The 21,000-nt window shown below is 42.9% G+C and overlaps 1 protein-coding gene across 3 annotated transcripts in view; it reads right to left on the bottom strand.

The window, feature by feature from the left end:
• RIGI (RNA sensor RIG-I) overlaps positions 1–17,410 on the bottom strand; it is a 99,165-nt gene extending 81,755 nt beyond the window's left edge. For 2 of the 3 annotated variants that reach the window (XR_012847589.1, XM_075825658.1), the window contains exons 1-2: positions 17,288–17,410; positions 3,846–3,973 (exon numbers count right to left, since the gene is read on the bottom strand). Coding sequence is in view for 1 of the 3 variants with exons in the window: in XM_075825658.1 (XP_075681773.1) it covers positions 3,846–3,951 (106 nt within the window). In the remaining 2 variants the exon portion in view is untranslated. The remainder of the gene's footprint in view (positions 1–3,845; positions 3,974–17,287) is intronic. The other variant, XM_075825659.1, reaches the window with a different exon arrangement.
• Positions 17,411–21,000: the final 3,590 nt, after the last annotated feature.

The raw sequence follows: 21,000 nt of genomic DNA, 5'->3' as shown, positions 1-21,000 counted from the left end.
TTGTGAGAACCATAACTTTTTGATTTTTTCATCGACGGAGCTGTATGAGGGCTTGTTTTTTGCAAGACAAGCTATAGTTTTTATAGGTACCATTTTTGAATACATGCGACTTTTTGATCACTTTTTAATAAAATTTTTGTAGGGCAAAGTGAATAAATAACAGAAATTCTCATTGTTTTTTATGGGTTGTTTTTTTTTTATGCAGTTCACCGCGTGAAATAACATAATATTTTTATAGGTTAGGCAGTTACGGTCGCGGCGATACCAAATATGTGCGGTTCATTATTATTTTTTCAATAATAAAAGGACTTGATAAGGGAAAAAGGGCGATTGTGTTTTATTTTATTACTTGAAACTTTTATTATATTTTTTACAATTCTCTTAAAGAGACTCTGTCACCACATTATAAGTGCCGTATCTTCTACATAAGGAGATGGGCGCTGTAATGTAGGTGACAGCAGTGCTTTTAGAAAAATAGATCTATTTTTACCATGTTATTAGCGATTTTAGCTTTATGCTAATTACTTTCTTATTGCCCAACTGGGAGTGTTTTTACTTTAGACCAAGTGGGCGTTGTACAGAGGAGTGTATGACGCTGACCAATCAGTGACCAATCAGCGTCATACACTTCTCTCCATTCATTTAGTCAGCGCATAGTGACACTGCGTTATTCACTATGTGCTGTCTTAGGGTATGTTCACACACCCTATTTACGGACGTAATTCGGGCGTTTTAGCCCCGAACTTTGTATCTCCTTTACTTCCTCATAGATTGTAGGCTCTTGCGAACAGGGTCCTCACTCCCCAGATTTGAATTGTAAATGAACTTTGTCACTATGTAATGTCTGATATTGTTTGTTTCATGTCCCCTCTAAATTGTAAAGTGCTGCGTAATATGTTGGCGCTATATAAATAAAGATTATTATTATTATTATTTGAATGGGTCTTACGATGTTCTGTGCATTTTTTTTTACGCGCCGCTGTCAAAAGGCAGCGCGTAAAAAAGACACCCGTGTCAAAGAAGTGCCTGTCACCTCTTCAGACGTAAATGGAGCCGTTTTCCATGGACTCCATGAAAAAACAGCTCCAATTACGTCCGTAATGGACGCAGCGAAAGACGCCTGCACATGCCATTACGGCTGAAATTACGGTGCTGTTTTCTCCTGAAAACAGCACCGTAATTTCAGCCGTAACGGACGCTGCCGTGTGAACATACCCTTATACTGACACATTAACGTTACTGAAGTGTTTAGACCGTGAATAGACATTCCTTCCAGACAGGAAGGGATGTCTATTCACAATCCCGACACTTCGCCAACGTTTCTCTGGTACTTACAGCAGAGCAAGCGTAATCTCGCGAGATCATGCGGTAAATGACAGGTTACAGCGAGATTAAAAATAGATTGTTTCCCTAAATAAAAAGCACTGCTGTCACCTACATTATAGCGGCCATCTCATTATGTAGGAGATGGGGCACTTAAAGAGGCTCTGTCACCACATTATAAGTCCCACTAGGGGACTTTAACCCCTTCCCGCCGCAGCCCTTTTTCAGATTTTCATTTTCGTTTTTTCCTCCCCGCATTCCAAAAGCCATAACTTTTTTATTTTTCCGTCTATACAGTCCTATGAGGGCTTGATTTTTGTGGGACGAGTTGTAGTTTTTTGTAGCACCATTTAATGTGCAATATAATGTACTAGGAAACGGGAAAAAATTATTTGTGGGGTAGAAAATGAAAAAAAAAAACAAACAGATTCCTCCATTGTTTTTTGCGCTTCGTTTTTACGGAATTCACTGTGCAATTAAAACAACATGTTAACTTTATTCTGTGGGTCAATACGATTACAGCGATACCAAATACATATAGTTTTTTCTATATTTTACAAATAAAAACCTAAGTGTAAAAAATAAGATTTATTTTGTGTCACCAATTTCCAAGCACCATAACTTTTATTTTTCTGTCGATTAAGTGGTATGAGGGCTTATTTTTTGCGGGATAAGCTGTAGTTTTTAATGATACCATTTTGGGGTACATGCGACGTTTTGATCACTTTTTAATTTCATTTTTTGTGGGAGATGAGGTGACCAAAAAAAATAGATTCTGGCGTTTACAATTTTTTTTTTTCACCGAGCGGGTTAAATAATGATATATTGTAATAGTTCAGACTTTTACGGATTCGGTGATACCAATTATGCTTATTTTTTTTTTTTACTATGCTCTAGGGGGAAAATACGAAAAGGTGTTTCTTTCGAACTTTTCATTTTTTTAAAGAGCTTAATAGGAGCACAAAAATGGCAGACCTGGGGTACTTATTTAGGCCCACAGGCAGCCATAGCAACCATCGCCCCACCGCGATTGCGTTGCGGGGGGCACGATGAGCTGTTAGAGGGGGTCGCCCCCCTCTTTCTAACGATTTTAATCGCTATTGACTGCAGCATTTAACGAGTGGGATCGCGCTCGAGCGCGATGCCGCTCATTACTCTGAAGTGTCGGCTGTAACATACAGCCGACACCGGCATCGTATGGATTGGGTTCACTCCGTGAGCCTGTTCCATACTTCTCCTACCCGACTTTGGCTTATGGATACGTCAAATGTCAGGAAGGGGTTAAGGCCCAACTGTCAGATTATTTTTCTAATACGTTGCACTACCTATGTAGTGGAATATATTAGATCTGTCAGTCATTCACTGACAGCAAGCCGATTAGGCTTCGCTTCCAGGCGAAGCAGGAGGCCATTGTTAGGTCTCCTGTTGCCATAGTAGCAGTCGGCAGCCCACCCGATCTGCTGACAACCACAAAGATGCAGCGATCGCTGCATCTAAGGGGTTAATGGCGGGGATCAAAGCTAACTTCGGTCCCCACCATTACAGCAGGTTGCCAGCTTTAAGATACAGCTGACATCCGGGGATGATGGCATCACCAGAAATAAAAATATGGTCAAGGAGGCTTCCTGTCAGTACTCACATTGACGAACACTATAGTGCACTATACAGGAACTTCATTGCGTCGGACGAGCGAGGACACGCTGTGTGTCTGTGAACTGCCAGAAGCAGGGTGGTAACGATGAGAAGTGAATGATGCTGATTCGTCAGCATCATACACTTCTATTCACAACGCCCAGCTAGTAAAACAAGTAAAAACGCCCAGATGTTACAAACACAATACACGCCCAGTTGGAAATAAGAGAAAACACGCCCAGTTGTCCATTAGAAAGGCTCATTTGCATAAATATAAAATAGCTCATAACTTGGCCAAAAATGATCGTTTTTCAAAGAAAAACAAAAACGTTACTGTTATCTACATTGCAGCGCCGATCACATGCAATAAGAGATAGGGATGTGATCATCTGGTGACAGAGCCTCTAAGTCAATGGGATAACAGGCCTGGATAAATCTTCGCCAGGTGTAAGAGCCAGCTCGAAAAGTTAGGAGCCAGTAACGGCATGCTATAGGGCCGGGCCCAGAAGATGCTGTCGAAGAGCAATTGATGCACATTTATTTAATGCACCTGCCCCTTCTCACATCAGTCTCCCCAAGCCCAGCAGGGCAGAAGCTGCTTGTGACTCAGCATCCGTAAAATAATCCAGGTCCATGCATACAGCACAAGGTATGATGATTTTTCTAGTCAACATGGTGGCCTGGTGACAGGGTTTTGCCCAGCCCTGACTGATGACATTGACGACAATGTGCAAATCAATAAAATACTCATTTCATAAATAAAATAAAAAATAAATTGGGAGCAGTTCTACTATGAAAAAAGCAAGTTAAACATCAAGCATGTCGGACTAGAACTTTAAAATTACAAGAATATTTTAGTAATTCTTAAAAATTATGAATGAAAATCTCACTTTCTGACATCCAGGGACTCATGTTTGCCAGCACATATGAGGGTCGCAGGATATTCACAATGTATTCACTGAAGATTTTCAGACTTTGCTTTACCTCGGTGCTCATTTTTCCTTATACCTTTAGATACCTGTGACACAAAGTTTTATTTCTGAAAACGTGTTTTCATGTTACAAGCCATTATCACATTTTCCCAACAGTCCCCATAAACAAGGTCTGGTTCACATTGTGTTTTTTCCTTCTATCGGAGGTATACGAAGGTAGCGACGTAACCCACTGTTTAGGCTACTTGAAGCGCTGTGCCCAGGGAAAGCTCTTGACATCACTGTCCATATATAAACATCAAGTGCTCTGGCCGGGAACTCCGGTCCTTGGGAACACCTTGAGAGGTCACTGTCCATATAGACAGTAATACTAGGAGTTTTAAGATCCTGGAATTCGCTCTGGCTGGGGATTCCGCTACTGGAGGAACCCCCGATGTCACCGTTCATACTCTACATGGACAGTGAAGTTAGGAACTTTGAAACGCCGGAATCTCCGGCCAGAGCGTCAGCAACAATATGGCCGGGGATTACGCACCTTTAGAGACCCCTGACGTCGCTGTCCATACATGGACAGTGATGTCAGGGAGGGGCTTTTAGCAACGGAGTCTTCGGCCAGAGAATCGAACAGTGACGTAAGAGGCTTCACCAGGGCCGTATACCTCTGATAGATGCCATACAGAGGTAACAGTCACAGATAGGATGCCATGTAAAAAACCGTATACTGCACGTCATACTTTATTTTGTGGGATCCCTCAGAATGGAATAGTGTAGTCTACTACGTTATTCCATCCTCAAAAAAAGAAAAAAAAATGTTTACTGACAGATGGAGGCCAAAAGGACACCCTTTTGGTCTCCGTCAGATGAACGGAGCCCTATGGATAAGTTTAGCATAGAATCAAGCGGAGAACGGTCTAGAGTCACATCCAAATGTTCACTCCGGGACAAATTAATCTACTAAACCGTAAACCCAATTTTAAAAATAATATTTAGGCCATTCGGCGATAGTGTGTTTAGCTTAAATAGCCATTCCCACTCCCTATATAGGGAATGTGAATGGATAATTAAACTACACACAGATGAATTTGTCCCGGGGATTAAATGTAACTCTTCAGAGATAAAAGAGTAGAATCAAGCATGGAACTATCTGAGTTAATATGATGGCGCCTACATTATTGCCTGTTATTTGTAGGTTGATTTAACCTGTATGATAATGTAATTTCTTTCTCTCTGTATATCTTTTATAGAGATTATAGAATTTCTACAAATTGAAGATTTCTACTTCCACGCCTTACTTGCAGACCTTCCTCTTAACGCTCATTTTGCCTGAGCCTGTCGTTTTATATATAATTACTTACCTCTGGTAGACCTTTGCACCGTATAGAAATCAATGATGAGGACGCCTGAACTCCGGGAATGGGGTAAGGCTATTTGCACATTTAGTTTTTCCACGTAATTCCCACATGTCCACAATTGCATTCATTAACCCCTTAATGACCAGCCTATTTTAGACCTTAACCCCTTAACGCCGAAGGACGGATATATCCGTCCTCAGCAGCTGCTAGTTCGCGCAAGACGACGGATATATCCGTCCTGTGATCGCGCGGGTACTGACAGTTTACCCACGCGATCAGCGGCAGGAGCACGGCTGTTATACACAGCCTGGCTCCTGCTGCAACTGCCGGAATCGAAGCGCGCGCCGATTCCGGCAGTTTAACCCATTAAATGCCGCTGTCAATAGTGACAGCGGCATTTAATGTGTTTGACAGAAGGGGGAACTCCCTGTGTCTCCCGATCGGCGCCCCCGCAAACAAATCGCGGGTCGCCGTCGGGTTTCCATGACAGCCGGGGGTCTAACAAAGACCCCCAGGTCTGTCTTCAGCATCTGCCTGTTAGGCGATGCCAGAGGCATGACCTAACAGGTTGCCTGTCAGTTTTACACGGACAGGCAATAATGCTTTGGTATACTAAGTATACCAAAGCATTATATTTGCGATCGGCACATCGCATAGTGAAGTCCCCTGGTGGGACAAAAAAAAAAAATGTAAAACAGTTAAATAAAGTTTGTGAAAAAAAAAATAAAAAATTACAGTCAAAGTCAAATAAAACTACTTTTTTGCCCCAAAAAGTGGTTTTATTTAATAAAACGGTTAAAACAAATCACACATACACATATATGGTATCCCCGCGATCGTAACAACTTGACCAATAAAATGAACACATTAATTAAACCGCCGGATGAACGGCGTCCAAAGAAAACGCAAAAAACAACGGCAAAATTCTCTCTTTTCTCCCATTCCCCCCATAAAAAATAAAATAAAAGTTAATCTATAAGTCCTATGTACCCCAAAATAGTACTAATGAAAACTACACATTGTCCCGCAAAAATCAAGCCCACGTACGGCCACATCGACGTAAAAATAAAAAAATGACGGCTCTTGGAACGCGGCGATGCAAAAACAAGTAATTTTTTTCTAAAAGGCTTTTTATTGTGCAAACGTAGAAAAAACATATATTTGGTATCCCTGTAATCGTGCCGACCCATAGAATAAAGTTAACATGTTATTTACGCTGCATAGTAAACGGCGTAAATTTATAACGTGAAAATTAATGCTGGAATAGCTGCTTATTTTCAATTCTCTCCTAAAATAAAATTAATAAAAGTTAATCAATATATTATATGCATCCAAAAATGGTACAATTACAAAATACAACTCGTCCCGCAAAAAACAAGCCCTTATACGGCTATGTCGACGGAATAAAAAAAGAGTTACGACTCTTGGAATGCGACCGTGAAAAAACAAGAAATAATCCTTGGTCATTAACGTGCAAAATGGCCCGGTCATTAAGGGGTTAAAGGGGTTGTCCGAGATACCAACATTTTTTCAAAAACTCTGTCATACATTACCCCTTATACAGACAACCTAAATAAAGCATTATTTTTTTTTTAAATTCTACTTAGCACATTTCTTCTTTGAATTCAGCACAGTTTGTTTACATGCAGTTCAGCTCTGGTTTGTTGATCTTTCCTTGTGAGGAAACTTTTTTCCCGTGCACGCTCATTGCAGGCTGCAATGAGCGTGCACGTACCTTCCAAGAGTTCATGTGAGCTGTCCTTGCTCCTCCCCGCTGACATCCTTCACTGCACTTGTCTCCTTGCTGACATTCTTGAAGGATGGTGAGCAAATGTTATCCCCCCATTATGTTTTTCACATTTATGTTTTCTTTCTCTTTTCAGGTCTATAAACCTCTTCGTGTCTCCCCTCACCCGAACCCTCGTCCACCCTCCTCTATCTCATGTCTCTCTCCACTAAGGCCATGTTCACACTGAGTTTTTTTGCCGGAGGAATATCTGCCTCAAAATTCCGTCTTGAAGTTTGTAGCAGATTTACCTCTCCCTGCACGTTGATTTTTGCGTCATTTTTCCGGGAGTTTTTTGTGCGCTGTTTGCGGCTTTGTTTGCCGCTTTGTTCGGGCCGTTTTTCGCTTCGTTTATCTTGGCGTTTTTTGCTTGTTTGTTTGCGTCTTTTTTTGCTGTGTTTTCCGTTGCGTTTATCGTAGCCTTTTTCGCATCGTTTATCGTTTCTTTTTTTGCATCGTTGTTTGCGGCTATTTTTGCTGCGTTTTTCGTTGCGTCTTTCGTGGCGTTTTCCCAGTTGTTTTTCGCAGCGTTCTTTGTCTCTTTGTTTGCGGCTTTTTCCGCGATGTTTTTCGCAACGTTTTCCGTGGCGTTTATCGTAGCCTTTTTTGCGTCGTTTTTCGCGTCTTTTTTTGCGTCGTTGTTTGTGGATTTTTTTCTGCGTTTTTCGTTGCGTCTTTCGTGGCGTTTTTCCTGTCGTTTTTCGTGGCGTCCGTTGCCTCTTTTTTCGCGGCTTTATTTGCGATGTTTTTCGCTGCGTTTATCGTAGCCTTTTTGGCGTTGTTTTTGCGGCTTTTTTTGCTGCGTTTTTCGCGTCGTTTTCCGTCATGTTTTTCGCCCACAGCAATTGAGCGCCGCGGGCATAAAACGACGGAAATACGCTTTCTCTGCCTCCCATTGAAGTCAATGGGAGGTCAGAGGCGTAAACGCCCGAAAATGGAGCATGTCGCTTCTTTTTCCCACAAGGCAGTTTTACTGCTCGCGGGAAAAAGACGCCGACGCCTCCCATTGAAATCAATGGTACGCATTTTCGGGCCGTTTTTTACAAGTTTTGCTACGCTGTTTCCGCTTTAAAAAAAACAGGCGGAAACATCCCCGTAATTTCAGCCGTTATGGACGCCCTCGTGTGAACATACCCTAACAATGTAGGCTTAGATACAGGACCCCAGAAGATCTTATCCAGTTCAGGACCAGACACCGTTTAGCCATTTTTAGCACGTGTTCGTTAAATGGCTATAACTTTTTTATTTGTTGGGCTAATGACGTGATTTTTGCGATGTTTTTTCTGTAGACAATGCAGGTTTAATTTTTTATCGTTTTTATACACACCTTTTTTGCCATTTTAGAATTTTCTTTCATAAAGTTTGAAAATAATAGTAAAAAAAAAAGCTTTTTTACGTTTCAGCTATTTTTTTTTTGGTAATAACATAGTTTTACCCTAAAATAGACCTTTTATTTGTGATCGTCATTGTCTACCGTAAATTTTTATATATTACATGTCTATATTAGGGTAATTGGGTCAGCGCTAGCGTTACAACAATGATTGGCGGGGGGAACGGTATTTTTTTGGGGTGGGTATTTTATGTGTATTTACTATTTTATTTTTTTTTGCACTTTACTTTACTATTTTTTTTTCAGAAAAGACCTTTAGGGAACTTTATATATTTTTTTTCTTTCTTTTACATGTTTTTCCACTGTAACTGGAGCTGCACAGCAGGGAAATCAGCCCTCTCATAGTGACGACTGTCACTAATAGGGCTGTGCTGGATCTAGTAAGACCCAGCAGCAGTCTGTCAGTAACGGCACCCGGTGATCATGTGACCAGTCACATGATCACCGGGAGGAATAGAGACAGCGGCGCGGGGCCGCTGTCTCTATTCCTATACACAGTGTTCATTGAGCGCTGTGTAAAAAGACATCGGAGAAGACAGAAGCAGCTAAAGCTGCTTCTGTCTTCTCCTCAGGGTCCCCGGCAGTCACTGACAGCCGGAGACCCAACATTCAGCTGCCCGATCACGCGGGCAGCAAGTTAAAACCCGAGCCGTAGAAAGTCTATGGCTCGGGTTTTAAGGACCCGTCCCTGACCGCTGGCCGTAAAAACACAGCCAGCGGTCGGGAACCAGTTGTTAAACAGTGCACGGTGTCCCGCGGGCCGCAGATAACAGCCTCAAGGGCTGCATGCGACCCGTGTGCTGCATCGTGTTGTATAATTCCCTATCAAAGCCTACTATGTGTAGGCTTTGATAGGGGAAGAACTAAAAGTACAGAGGTCACTGTACCTTTCTAGTCCGCGGGTGCCGTCCCTTTTCACTTTTTTCACTGTGAACACGCATAGGCGCGCTCACAGTGAAAAGATGCATAGGCTGGGCAGGCGGGCACGCGCAGAAACGTCACGTCTCCAGTGACGTGTCGTGTCCCATCCGAGGTCTCGCTGGGGCGAGACCATGTGATCGGGATACGACACGACAGTGGAGGAGGAAGAAAACGTGACGTCAGAAGACATGTGATCGGCAGAAAAGAGCTGCCAGAACGGAGAACAGAAGCAAGATTGCACAGGTAAGTATATTAGGGAATATTTAATGTGTGTATTGTGAGTTTAAATTTAAAATAAAAATATATCTCGGACAACCCCTTTAATGACCAAGCCATTTTTTTAATTTTCCCATCGTCTCATTCAAAGAGCTATAGCCTTTTCATTTTTGCGTAGATGTAGCTGTATAAGGTCTTGTTTTTTTGTAGGACAAGTTGTAATTTTTAATAGCACCATTTTGGAGTACATAGAATTTATTGATTAACTTTTATAAAACTTTATTTTGGGGGGGTAATAGAAAAAAAAAAAGCAATTTTGCCACACTTTTTTGCGTCCTAAATCTACGCCGTTTACCGTGTGGTATAAATAACACTAACTTTATTCAGCGGGTTGTTGCGATTACAATGATACCAAATTTGTATAGTTTTTGTATGTTTTACTACTTTTACACAGTGAAAACGCTTTTTTTTCGAAATTATTTGTTTTTGTGTCTCCATATTTGAAGAGCCGTAACGTTTTTATTTTTTCACCGATGCAATTGTAGGAGGGCTTTTTTTTTTGCGGGACGACTTGTAGTTTTTATCGGTACCATTTTGGAGTAGATGCGACTTTTTAATCACTTTTTATCACATTTTATCACATTTTTTTTAAGGCTGGATTCAAAGAAAACAATTTTTGCATGGCTTTTTATGACGTTCACCGTGCGGGTTAAATGATGTAATACGTTCATAGTCGGGGTCGTTACGGACGCGGCGATACCAAATATGTGTAACTTTTTTACTTTATTTTGTTTTTTAATAATAAAGCAGTTTGTAATGGGAAAAAGTGGGTTTTTCATTTTATTTTTTCACTTATTAAACTTTTTTTTTTTAAACTTTTTTACTAGTCCCACTAGGGGACTTCACTACGCCATTATCCGATCACATTTATAATACACTGCAACACTTCTGTATTGCAGTGTATTGCTGCCTGTCCGTGTAAAACGGACAGGCATCTGCTAGGTCATGCCAGAGGCATGATCTAGCAGGCATTCACTACAGGCAGACCTGGGGGCATTTATTAGGCCCCCGGCTGCCATCGGAGACACAGACACTCGGCGATCCTATCTCTGGGAGTCAGTGGGATGAGAGGGAGCTTCCTCACCCTCTCCGAAACCACTCAGATGCGGTGCAGGCTATTGGGCACCGCATATGAAGGGTTAAACGAGTGAGATCGATACGAATATCGATCTCACCCAGTCGAGCAGGGATGCCCCCAGCGCTCAGCTACCTCTAGCAGCTGAGAGCAGGCAGATTTGACAGTTCCCTGCTCTGTTTACTTATTCCGATGCAGCGACGTAAAAAGTGTATTGAATCGGAATAAGGCCCGTTAGTGACCGACGTAGAAACACGATGGGCCGGTCACTAATGGGTTAAGACACTTGTCTCCTGTACACGTACTATTTATATTGTATTGACAAAATGTTTATTTGATATATACCGTATTTTTCGGACTATAATATGCACTTGACCATAAGACGCACCAAGGTTTTAGACTAGAATAGGGAAAAAATTATTTGTTAAAAAATCATTTATTCTGTTTCACCACATTCTGAGAGGCAAATTTTTTTTATCGATTGAGCGGTGTAAGGGCTTACTTTTTGCGGGACGAGCTGTAGTTTTATTGGCACCATTTTTTGGTACATACGATTTTTTGTATTACTTTTTTTTTATTTCATATTTTACGCACTAAGGTGACCCAAAAACTATTTAAGTTTTACATTTTTAAACTCACCGTGCGAGTTAAATAATGGTACAGTGTAATAGATCTGACTTTTACGGACGCAGCGATACCAAATTATTGTATTTTTTTCTACACTCCTGAAAATGTATCTAACATGTTATTTTTTTTTTTACACATTTTATTAGCAGAAAGCTAGAACAGGGTTTAGAGGAGCCAGCGGTGGGACCTGAATCTACCTGACATTTATGACATATCCTGTGGATATGCCATAAATGTCCCTTAAAGAAAAACCCCTATAAACGCCGCGGTCGCTATTGACCACGGCATTTAACTAGTTAAAGGGGTTTGCCATAAAACACATTTATCACCTATCCACAAGATAGGGGCTACATGTAAGATCGCTGGGGGTCCCAGCGATAAGTAGAACACGGGACCGAAAGTTACCAAGAGCGCTACATGAGAAGCCTGAACTTCCAGGTTCTTTGTCCGGCTTATCTATTCCACAGCTCCATAGAGATCAATGGAGAGCCGCTCGTGCATGCGCAGAAGAATCCCATTGATCTCTATGAAGCTGCCGGACACAGAACGCGGAAGTCACAGCTTCTCATGCAGCGCTCTTGGTAACTTTCGGTCCCTGTTCTCCTTATCGATCACACATGTATCCCCTATCCTGTGTATAGGGGATACATGTGTTTTATGGCACAAGCCCTTTAAACTGCCAGGAACAGCGAAATTGCTGTTCCCGGCCGTTAGAGCAGCGTGTCAGAAGCTGACACCTGCAGTGTATGGAGCAGGCTCAGCGCATGAGCCCACTCCATACATCATCCCCCTCCAGCTCCATGATGTGCCGGCACGTCATGGGTCGGGAAGGGGTTAAGTAATGAAGCGGTCATGGCGCCCGGCGCTGCTGGGTCCCTTGACTGCAGACTGTAAGACACAGGGACTTTTAAGCAAGATTTATTCTTGCTAAAACTGCGTCTTATAGTCCGAAAAATACGGTACATAACTTTTATATAATGTATCGATATGGGAGTTCCCTGTATTATTATAGTGAATTGTTAACTGCTATATTTGAATAATGTTATTTGTATTACACACACACACACACACACATATACGTGTATATATATATATATATATATATATATATATATGCACTAATGCATGTTTGGATATAGTCAGACGGAGCTGAAACGTTTAAAAAATGGGAACTCAGCACTGCATTGGCGCCATTACCTAACAGCGACAGAGGTCGCAAGCGCCGCATATCCTTATCTGCGAACGTAATCCGTGTCTGAAGAAGGTCGAATGTATAGACTGAAACTTGAAACCTATTTTTGGATTAATAATTTTCGCTATATGTGAAATAAAATATCACTTATTGCATGATACATTGGAGTGCGGAGTTCCCATTTTTTATACGTTGGCGTGGAAGCCTACTCACGCACCCTTGAAACACGGAGTGCTGCGGGATCAAGAAAGTACCAGAGCTGAAAGGTAGCTATGGGTGAAATAAACAGGACCATTGAAAAGAAGTACAGTCTTGCTCTCTCTCTCTATATATTCTCGATGCGTTCATAGCTATTAGAAGCTAAAAACCTATTTGGGCTGCTGTAAAATGAACAGAATAGCTAAGAAATTCATTAGGGGCTATGAAATTCTCATCAATTAATTATTATAGTGTGAATTTTCCTTAAAGAGGCTCTGTCACCAGATTTTCAAACCCCTATCTCGTATTGCAGCAGATCGGCGCTGCAATGTAGATAAGAGTAACGTTTTTTGTTTTTTTCAAAAACGAGCATTTTTGGCCAAGTTATGACCATTTTTATATTTATGCAAATGAGGCTTTCTTAAGTACAACTGGGCGTGTTTAAAGTTATGTACAACTGGGCGTGTATTGTGTATGTACATCTGGGCGTTTTTACTTCTTTTACTAGCTGGACGTTGTGAATAGAAGTGTATGATGCTGACGAATCAGCATCATCCACTTCTCTTCGTTACCACCCAGCTTCTGGCAGTGCACAGACACACAGCGTGTTCTCTAGAGATCACGCTGTGACGTCACTTCCTGCCCCAGGTCCTGCATCGTGTCGGACGAGCGAGGACACATCGGCACCAGGCGACAGAGGCTACAGTTGATTCTGCAGCAGCATCGGCGTTTGCAGGTAAGTCGATGTAGCCTCTGTCGCCTGGTGCCGATGTGTCCTCGCTCTTCCGACACGATGCAGGACCTGGGGCAGGAAGTGACGTCACAGCGTGATCTCTCGAGAACACGCTGTGTGTCTGTGCACTGCCAGAAGCTGGGCGTTGTGAAGAGAAGTGGATGATGCTGATTCGTCAGCATCATACACTTCTATTCACAACGCCCAGCTAGTAAAACAAGTAAAAACGCCCAGATGTACACACACCGAATACACGCCCACTTGTACATAACTTTAAACACGCCCAGTTGTACTTAAGAAAGGCTCATTTGCATAAATATAAAAATGGTCATAACTTGGCCAAAAATGCTCGTTTTTGAAAAAAAAAAGCGTTATTGTAATCTACATTGCAGCGCCGATCTGCTGCAATACGAGATAGGGGTTTGAAAATCTGGTAACAAAGCCTCTTTAACTAAAGTTCCCCTTTAATTCTAGTTCATTTACATCCATCATCAGTAGCATAAACCTCACTAATCCAGTCAGTATATAAATAGGAGTTCCTGCTCTGGCACAGTTTCCAGCCCTAAATCCTGGGGATATCTACAATGCATTCAGAAAAAGTATCCAGACCCTTTACATTTTTTCACATTTTGTTATGTTGAGGCTTAAAATAAAAAAACACTTCAAGTTTTTCACCATCATTCTGCACTCAATACCCCATAATGACAAACTGAAACAGAATGTTAGTAATCTTTGCTAATTTATTGAAAAAGTAAAAACTAAAATATTGAATTGACATAAGTATTCAGACCCTTTACTTAGATGAAGCCCCTTTGGCAGTGATAACAGCCTCTAATCTTCTTGGGTATGATGCCACAAGGTTTGCTCACCTGGATTTGTGGCTTTTCAGCCACTCTTAACAGCAGATCTTCTCAAGCTCTGTCAGGTTGGATGGTAACGTCGGTGGTCAACCCTGACCAGTCTCCCTGGCCCAGCCGCTGAAAAACACCTCCACAGCATGATGCTGCCACGAACATGCTTCACTGTATGGATGGTATTTAATCAGGAGATGAGCAGTGCCTGGTTTCAACCAGACATGATGCTTAGAATTGGGGCCAAAACGTCCTATCTTGGTTTCATCACACCACAGAATCTTGTTTCTCACAGGCTGAGAGTCCTTTAGGTGCTTTTTTGCAAACTCCAGACAGACTCATGTGTCTTTTACTGAGGGAGGTTTCTTTGCAGCCACTCTGCCATAAAGCCCAGATTGGTGGAGTGCTGCAGTGATGGTTGACCTTCTGGAAGTTTCTCCTATCTGCATACAGGATCTTTGGAGATCAGGCAGAGTGACCATTGGGTTTTTGGCCACCTCTCTAACCAAGGCCCTTCTCCCTCAATTACTTAGTTTGGTGGGGGCGGCCAGCTCTAGGAAGAATCCTGGTTGTTACAAACTTCTTCCATTTAAAAATTATGGAGGCCACTATGCTCTTGGGAACTTTCAGTGCAGTCGTTTTTTGTACCCTTCTCCAGATCTGTGCCTCCCACAATCCTGCCCATGAACTCTACAGACAGTTCTTTCCCCCTCATGACTTGGTTTTTGCTCTGATATGCATTGTCAGCTGTGAGACCTTTATATAGACAGGGGTGTGTCTTTACAAATCATGTCCAATCAAATGAATTTACCACAGGTGGACTCCAACCAAGGTATAGAAACATTTCAAAGATGATCTAGAGAAATGGGAGGCCCCAGAGCTAAATTTCAAGTGTCATAGCAAAGGGTCTGATTACTTGTCCATGTGAAATGAGTTTTAAATTTTTATTAAATTTGCAGAAATTTCTAAAATTCTGTTTTCACTTTGTCATTATGGAGTTTTGAGTGCAGAATGATGGGGAAAACGTGAATTTTTTTTATTTCAGCACAAGGCCTCAACATAACAAAATGTAATGAAAGTGAAAGGGTCTGAAGAGTTTCCGAATGCTCTGTACTTTCCTGCAGATACCAACGAACCCCAGTGACTAACATGTAGGGCTATTCTTCCCACCAAATCTTTGGAATTTGCAACAGTCTTTCCAACACAAATGTGAACACAGCCTTATTCACTGTATTATGAAAAGTTCAGCAACTTTAAAAAAAGATACCTTATATTTCAATTCCTCTCGGTTTTTAATATCCTCCATGATTGCGGTCAGTGAATTTAAACATTCCTGTTTACATCCAGGGGTTGAAAACCCATACACAGCTGAGAAATAAATACAACTGTATCCAGTCTATGCAATTCCCTGTGATCTAAACTGTAGCGGCTGCTAGGGGCGACACCGGGCATGAGGGCGGCTGTCGGGACCGGACCCCCATGGCTGGCGGTGCCGCTAGTGGCTGCTACAGCGGTAGCGATGCCACTATAGCAGAGCGATATCTCCCTGCTCTGCTATCTACTAGCGCCACTGTAGCTCCCTGAAGGAGCGGAATCCCAGTGTGGCCGGGGATTCCGCTCCTGGAGCGCTCCGCTTGATGTCTCTGTCCATATATGGACAGTGACATAAGGGCAAAGTCCTGAAGCGGAATCCCCGTCCACAGCGTTGCCGACTCTGGCTTATCTTGGAGTGGAATCCATAAATGGACACAGATGACAGGGGCTTCTCCTGGAGTGGAATCCCCGGTCACAGCGTCGGCAACGCTGTGGGCGGGGATTCCGGTTCAGGAGTTGCCCCTGATGTCACTGTCCATATATGGACAGAGACATGAAGGGGAGTGCTCCAGGAGTGGCACTATCTACAGGAAGGGGGGAGGGGGTGCTATCTACATGGGGGCTGTGTGGCACTACCTTGAAGGGGACTGTAGGCTGTGTGGCACTACCTTCAAGGGGACTGTGGGCTGTGTGGCACTACCTACAAGGGGGCTGTGTGGTACTGCCTACAGGGGGGCTGTGTAGCATTATCTACAGGGGGTACTGCGGCATTATATAAAGAGGGCACTGCGGTATTATCTACAGGGGTGTGGCACTATCAACAGAGGGCACTGCGGTATTTACAGGGGTGTGGCACTATCTACAGAGGGAACCGTGGCATTATCTACAGGGGGGGTGTGGCACTATATACAGAGGACACTGCGGCATTAGCTACAGGGGCTGTGTGGCACTAGATACAGGGGGGCGTGTGTCACAATCTACAGAGGGCACTGAAGTATTATCTACAGGGGTTTTGTTGCATTATATATAGGGCACATTTTCATAGCCTAGACTACCATTTTGTGGACCATTTTGTTAAAAACAGATGACAACTAACGACAACTGATGGTTTTGTAGTAAAAATCGTGAAAAAGCCTGATGGCAACTGGTAAATTTTTGCATCACTTGAGAGACAAAAAACCTGATGCTGATACAACGGATATATGTGAACGCACCCTAAGCAGGTAGGGATCCACAAGTATGAGATCCCTGCAATATACAATGATTATTTTATGATTTATATAAACTGGAACCCCCCTTTAATAAAAGATTTTCCCTTGTGATCTGCGGTTATCACAAGGCTGTACATGGGATTATAGTCATCTATTTCTAATCAACCAATGAATCAGCTTCCAAAACACACAATAAACAATCACCCCAAACTGGTAAAATACTCATTTCGATTGATCATATCCAGTGATTTTGGTAGAATTCTCATTATGTATGAAGAATTATAGGTCTATGTCCAGCTTAATTTTCCTATACATTCCTTTGCGAAATACAAGCCACTACGACCTCCTCACAGCAATAAGACAATGGTCAGCAGTCCCGGGATCTCCAGCAGGTGTGCAACTACAACCCCCAGCAAGCGTCACCCCGGGAGCTGCAGTGTCACAGCCTGTAGAGGACAATTATAAAGTGCTCACCACAGTATTGTGCAGATGAAAATGAATGCCGCCTCCTGTCAGGTCTCTTCTAGCGAACAGCTGACTGTACGCAGCCGCCTCATAGACTGAGGAGAAACGAGCCGACTTGCATTTATTTACACGGGAAAGTACGGGCGGAAGCACAATGCTGGAGAAACGAAACCTATCTACAGTAGCTGGTGCTCCTGCGCATGCGCAGATAGCCGGCGTTTCGGAAAATCTGTACTACACAGCGAATATGACGACATGTACGTCACGAAACTGCAAGTATACAGCCTGTTACACGGGGAAAACGCAACTACTGGTGCAAGCCAAAGAACCGCCCCAATATGTGAAACTAAACGAAATGTCAAACTAAATACACATGCACAGTGTTCCCATGAAAAACTCTACATAGTTTGTAAAAGGGGTTATTACTTTGTATATCTGCAACCTTCTAAAGCTATGTTCACACCACATTTTTCGCCCTACGTTTGACGCATATGCTGAGAGAATACTATGCATACGTTAAACAGTGGCATCCATCACCCAAAGGCTGAATTGGTATCTATTCCACGGACACATAATGAACAAGGGTCATGAAAGTTCACGATGTATACGTTAAACAGATACCATTATATACTATTCGTGACGGATGCCACTGTTAGGCAACTGTTTAACCCCTTGGAGACACGGCCAATTTGAGTTTTTTCATTTTCGTTTTTTCCTCCCCCGCTTCCAAAAGCCACAACTTCTTTATTTTTTGTCGACCTAGCCGTATGAGGGCTTGTTTTTTTGCGGGACAAGTTGTAGTTTGTCATGGCATCATTTATTGTACCGCATAATGTACTGGGAGGCTGAAAAAAGATTATCTGTGGGGTGAAATGGGAGAAAAAAATAGCGATTACGCCATTTGGGGGGGGGGGGGTTTGATACGATTACGGGGATACCAAATTTATATATTTTGTTTTATGTTTTACCACTTTTTTTTTAAAAAAGAACTATTTGCGAAAAAAAATAATGTTTTGTGTCGCCATGTTCTGAGAGGCATAACTTTTTTTATTTTTCCATCAATTTAGCGATGCGAGGCCTTAATTTCTGTGAGGCGAGCTGTAGTTTTTACCGATACCATTTTGGGGTATATGTGACTTTTTGATCACTTTTTATTCCATTTATTTGGAGAGTTACGGTGAAATATTTTTTACGGCGTTCACCGAGCGGGTTAAACAACGGTATATTGTGATAGTTCGGACTTTTACATACCTGTTATGTTACCTGATTCTTACAATTTAAATGCCGAGGTCACGATTGACCACAGCAATTTTATAATAATAATATTACCACTTTACAAAGCATTAGTGAGGCCTCATCTAGAATATGCAGTCCAGTTCTGGGCTCCAGTTCATAGAAAGGATGCCCTGGAGTTGGAAAAAATACAAAGAAGAGCAACGAAGCTAATAAGGGGCATGGAGAATCTAAGTTATGAGGAAAGATTAAAAGAACTAAACCTATTTAGCCTTGAAAAAAGACGACTAAGGCCCCATGCACACGACCGTAAAAACGCCCGTAATCACGGGCCCATAGACTTCTATTGGCCACGGGTACCTCCCCGTATGCTTACGGGAAGGTGCCCGCGCCATTGAAAAATATAGAACATGTCCTATTTCAGGCCGTAATTACGGCATGGCAGGCCCATAGAAGTCTATGGGGCTCCCGTAATTACGGGTGACTACGTGTGTGCACCCGTAATTACGGGAGCGTTGCTAGGCGACGTCAGTAAATAGTCACTGTCCAGGGTGCTGAAAGAGTTAAATGATCGGCAGTAACTGTTTCAGCACCAGGGGCAGTGACTGCCGATCACAATATAGATAAAGCTGTAAAAAGAAGAAAAAAAAACAAAACGTTCATACTTACCCAGAACTCCCTGCTAGTTCCTCCAGTCCGGCCTCCTGGGATGACATTACAACCCATGTGACCGCTGCAGCCTGTGATTGGCTGCAGCGGTCACATGGACTGCCGCGTCATCCAGGGAGGTCGGGCTGGATGTCAAGAGAGGGACGCGTCACCAAGACAACGGCCGGGTAAGTATAAATTTATTTTACTTTTATTACGGAACGGGTTGTCCCTTCTCTCTATCCCGCACTGATAGAGAGAAGGGCTGCCGATTACTGCAGTGTAATTTTGCAGAGAAAACGTGCCCGTAAATACGGGTGGAATACGTGTGACCAAGGACCCGTATTTACGCCAGTATTTACGGGTGGACAAAAATACGGTCGTGTGCATGAGGCCTAAGGGGGGACATGATTAACTTATATAAATATATTAATGGCACATACAAAAAATATGGTGAAATCCTGTTCCTTGTAAAACCCCCTCAAAAAACAAGGGGGCACTCCCTCCGTCTGGAGAAAAAAAGGTTCAACCTGCAGAGGCGACAAGGCTTCTTTACAGTGAGAACTGTGAATTTATGGAATAGCCTACCGCAGGAGCTGGTCACAGCAGGGACAGTAGATGGCTTTAAAAAAGGCTTAGATAATTTCCTAGAATGAAAAAATATTAGCTCCTATGTGTAGAAATTTTTTACTTCCCCTTTCCCATCCCACTTCTCCTTTCCCATCCCTTGGTTGAACTTGATGGACATGTGTCTGTTTTCAACCATACGAACTATGTAATTAAAGGTGTTAAACGGGCGGAATCAAAGTGAACTTTGATTACGCCTGCTGGAGTGAGGTGTCGGCTGTGTAACACAGCCATCACCCACCGTGTATGGAGCGCCCTCAGCCTGTGAGCGCTCTCCATACTTCCACTTGGCGACAGCAACGTAATAGTACGTGGAATGTCGCCAAGGGGTCCGTCACTCATAGACTAGAACAGCATTTGTTTAGCGTATACATCATGAAAAGAACAAAAATAGGAAAACCACAGCACACGTTTCTCAAAGTATGAAAAGGCAAAATAGATTTTTTCACCATAACAGCGACGTTTCGACCCAAGTGTGGATATTTTAAAAAGACCCACATTTGGGCCGAAACGTCGCTGTTAATATGGAATAAAATATTTTTTTCCCTCTTGATACTTAGAGAAATATGTGCTGCTGTTTTCCTATTTTTTGATGTCTATATTGGAGTTGACATGGCTGCGACTTAAATGTTGCGTGCACCGCACGTATACCACATTGGTGAAACCACCTCCCAGAAGAGTTGAGATTGTGATGTTGTCACGTAGGGTTCGTGGACCCACGGTGCTGTACCGCCCTGGCGGTATGGCAGCTGGCCAACAGGGTGCAGGTCAGTCTATAGTTCGTATAGGGTACCTGTGGCAGCTCGGACAGTAGCAAGGCAGGCTCGGCTGGGACTAGGCAGAAGGTAGATGTCAGGCATGGAGTAGCAGGACAGGCGTAGCATACAGCACAGCACGACTACAGCAAAGCACGGCATTTGACCAGGATAGCACGGTATACAGAAACAGGAAGACTGGGATCTGGAAAACACTAGGAGACCATTTGCAAGACAAACTTAGGGTACGACAACAATGCTCAGGCATCGAAGGGGCTGGGTCCTTCTTATAGTCCAGGGCACACATGGGCTGATTACACATGAAAGTCCGGTGAGCGCGCTTCCCCATTAAGAGCGGGCACAGGCGTTCGCGCGCACCCTACGGGACCCGGCCGAGGTGAGTGGAAGTGAGCGCTGGCGTCTCCTGAGGAGGAGACTGGGGCCAGCGCTCGCAGACCC

The sequence above is a fragment of the Rhinoderma darwinii genome, chromosome 1 (assembly GCF_050947455.1).
Source record: "Rhinoderma darwinii isolate aRhiDar2 chromosome 1, aRhiDar2.hap1, whole genome shotgun sequence".
NCBI lineage: Eukaryota > Metazoa > Chordata > Amphibia > Anura > Rhinodermatidae > Rhinoderma > Rhinoderma darwinii.
This window is presented reverse-complemented; position numbering and strand designations above follow the sequence as displayed.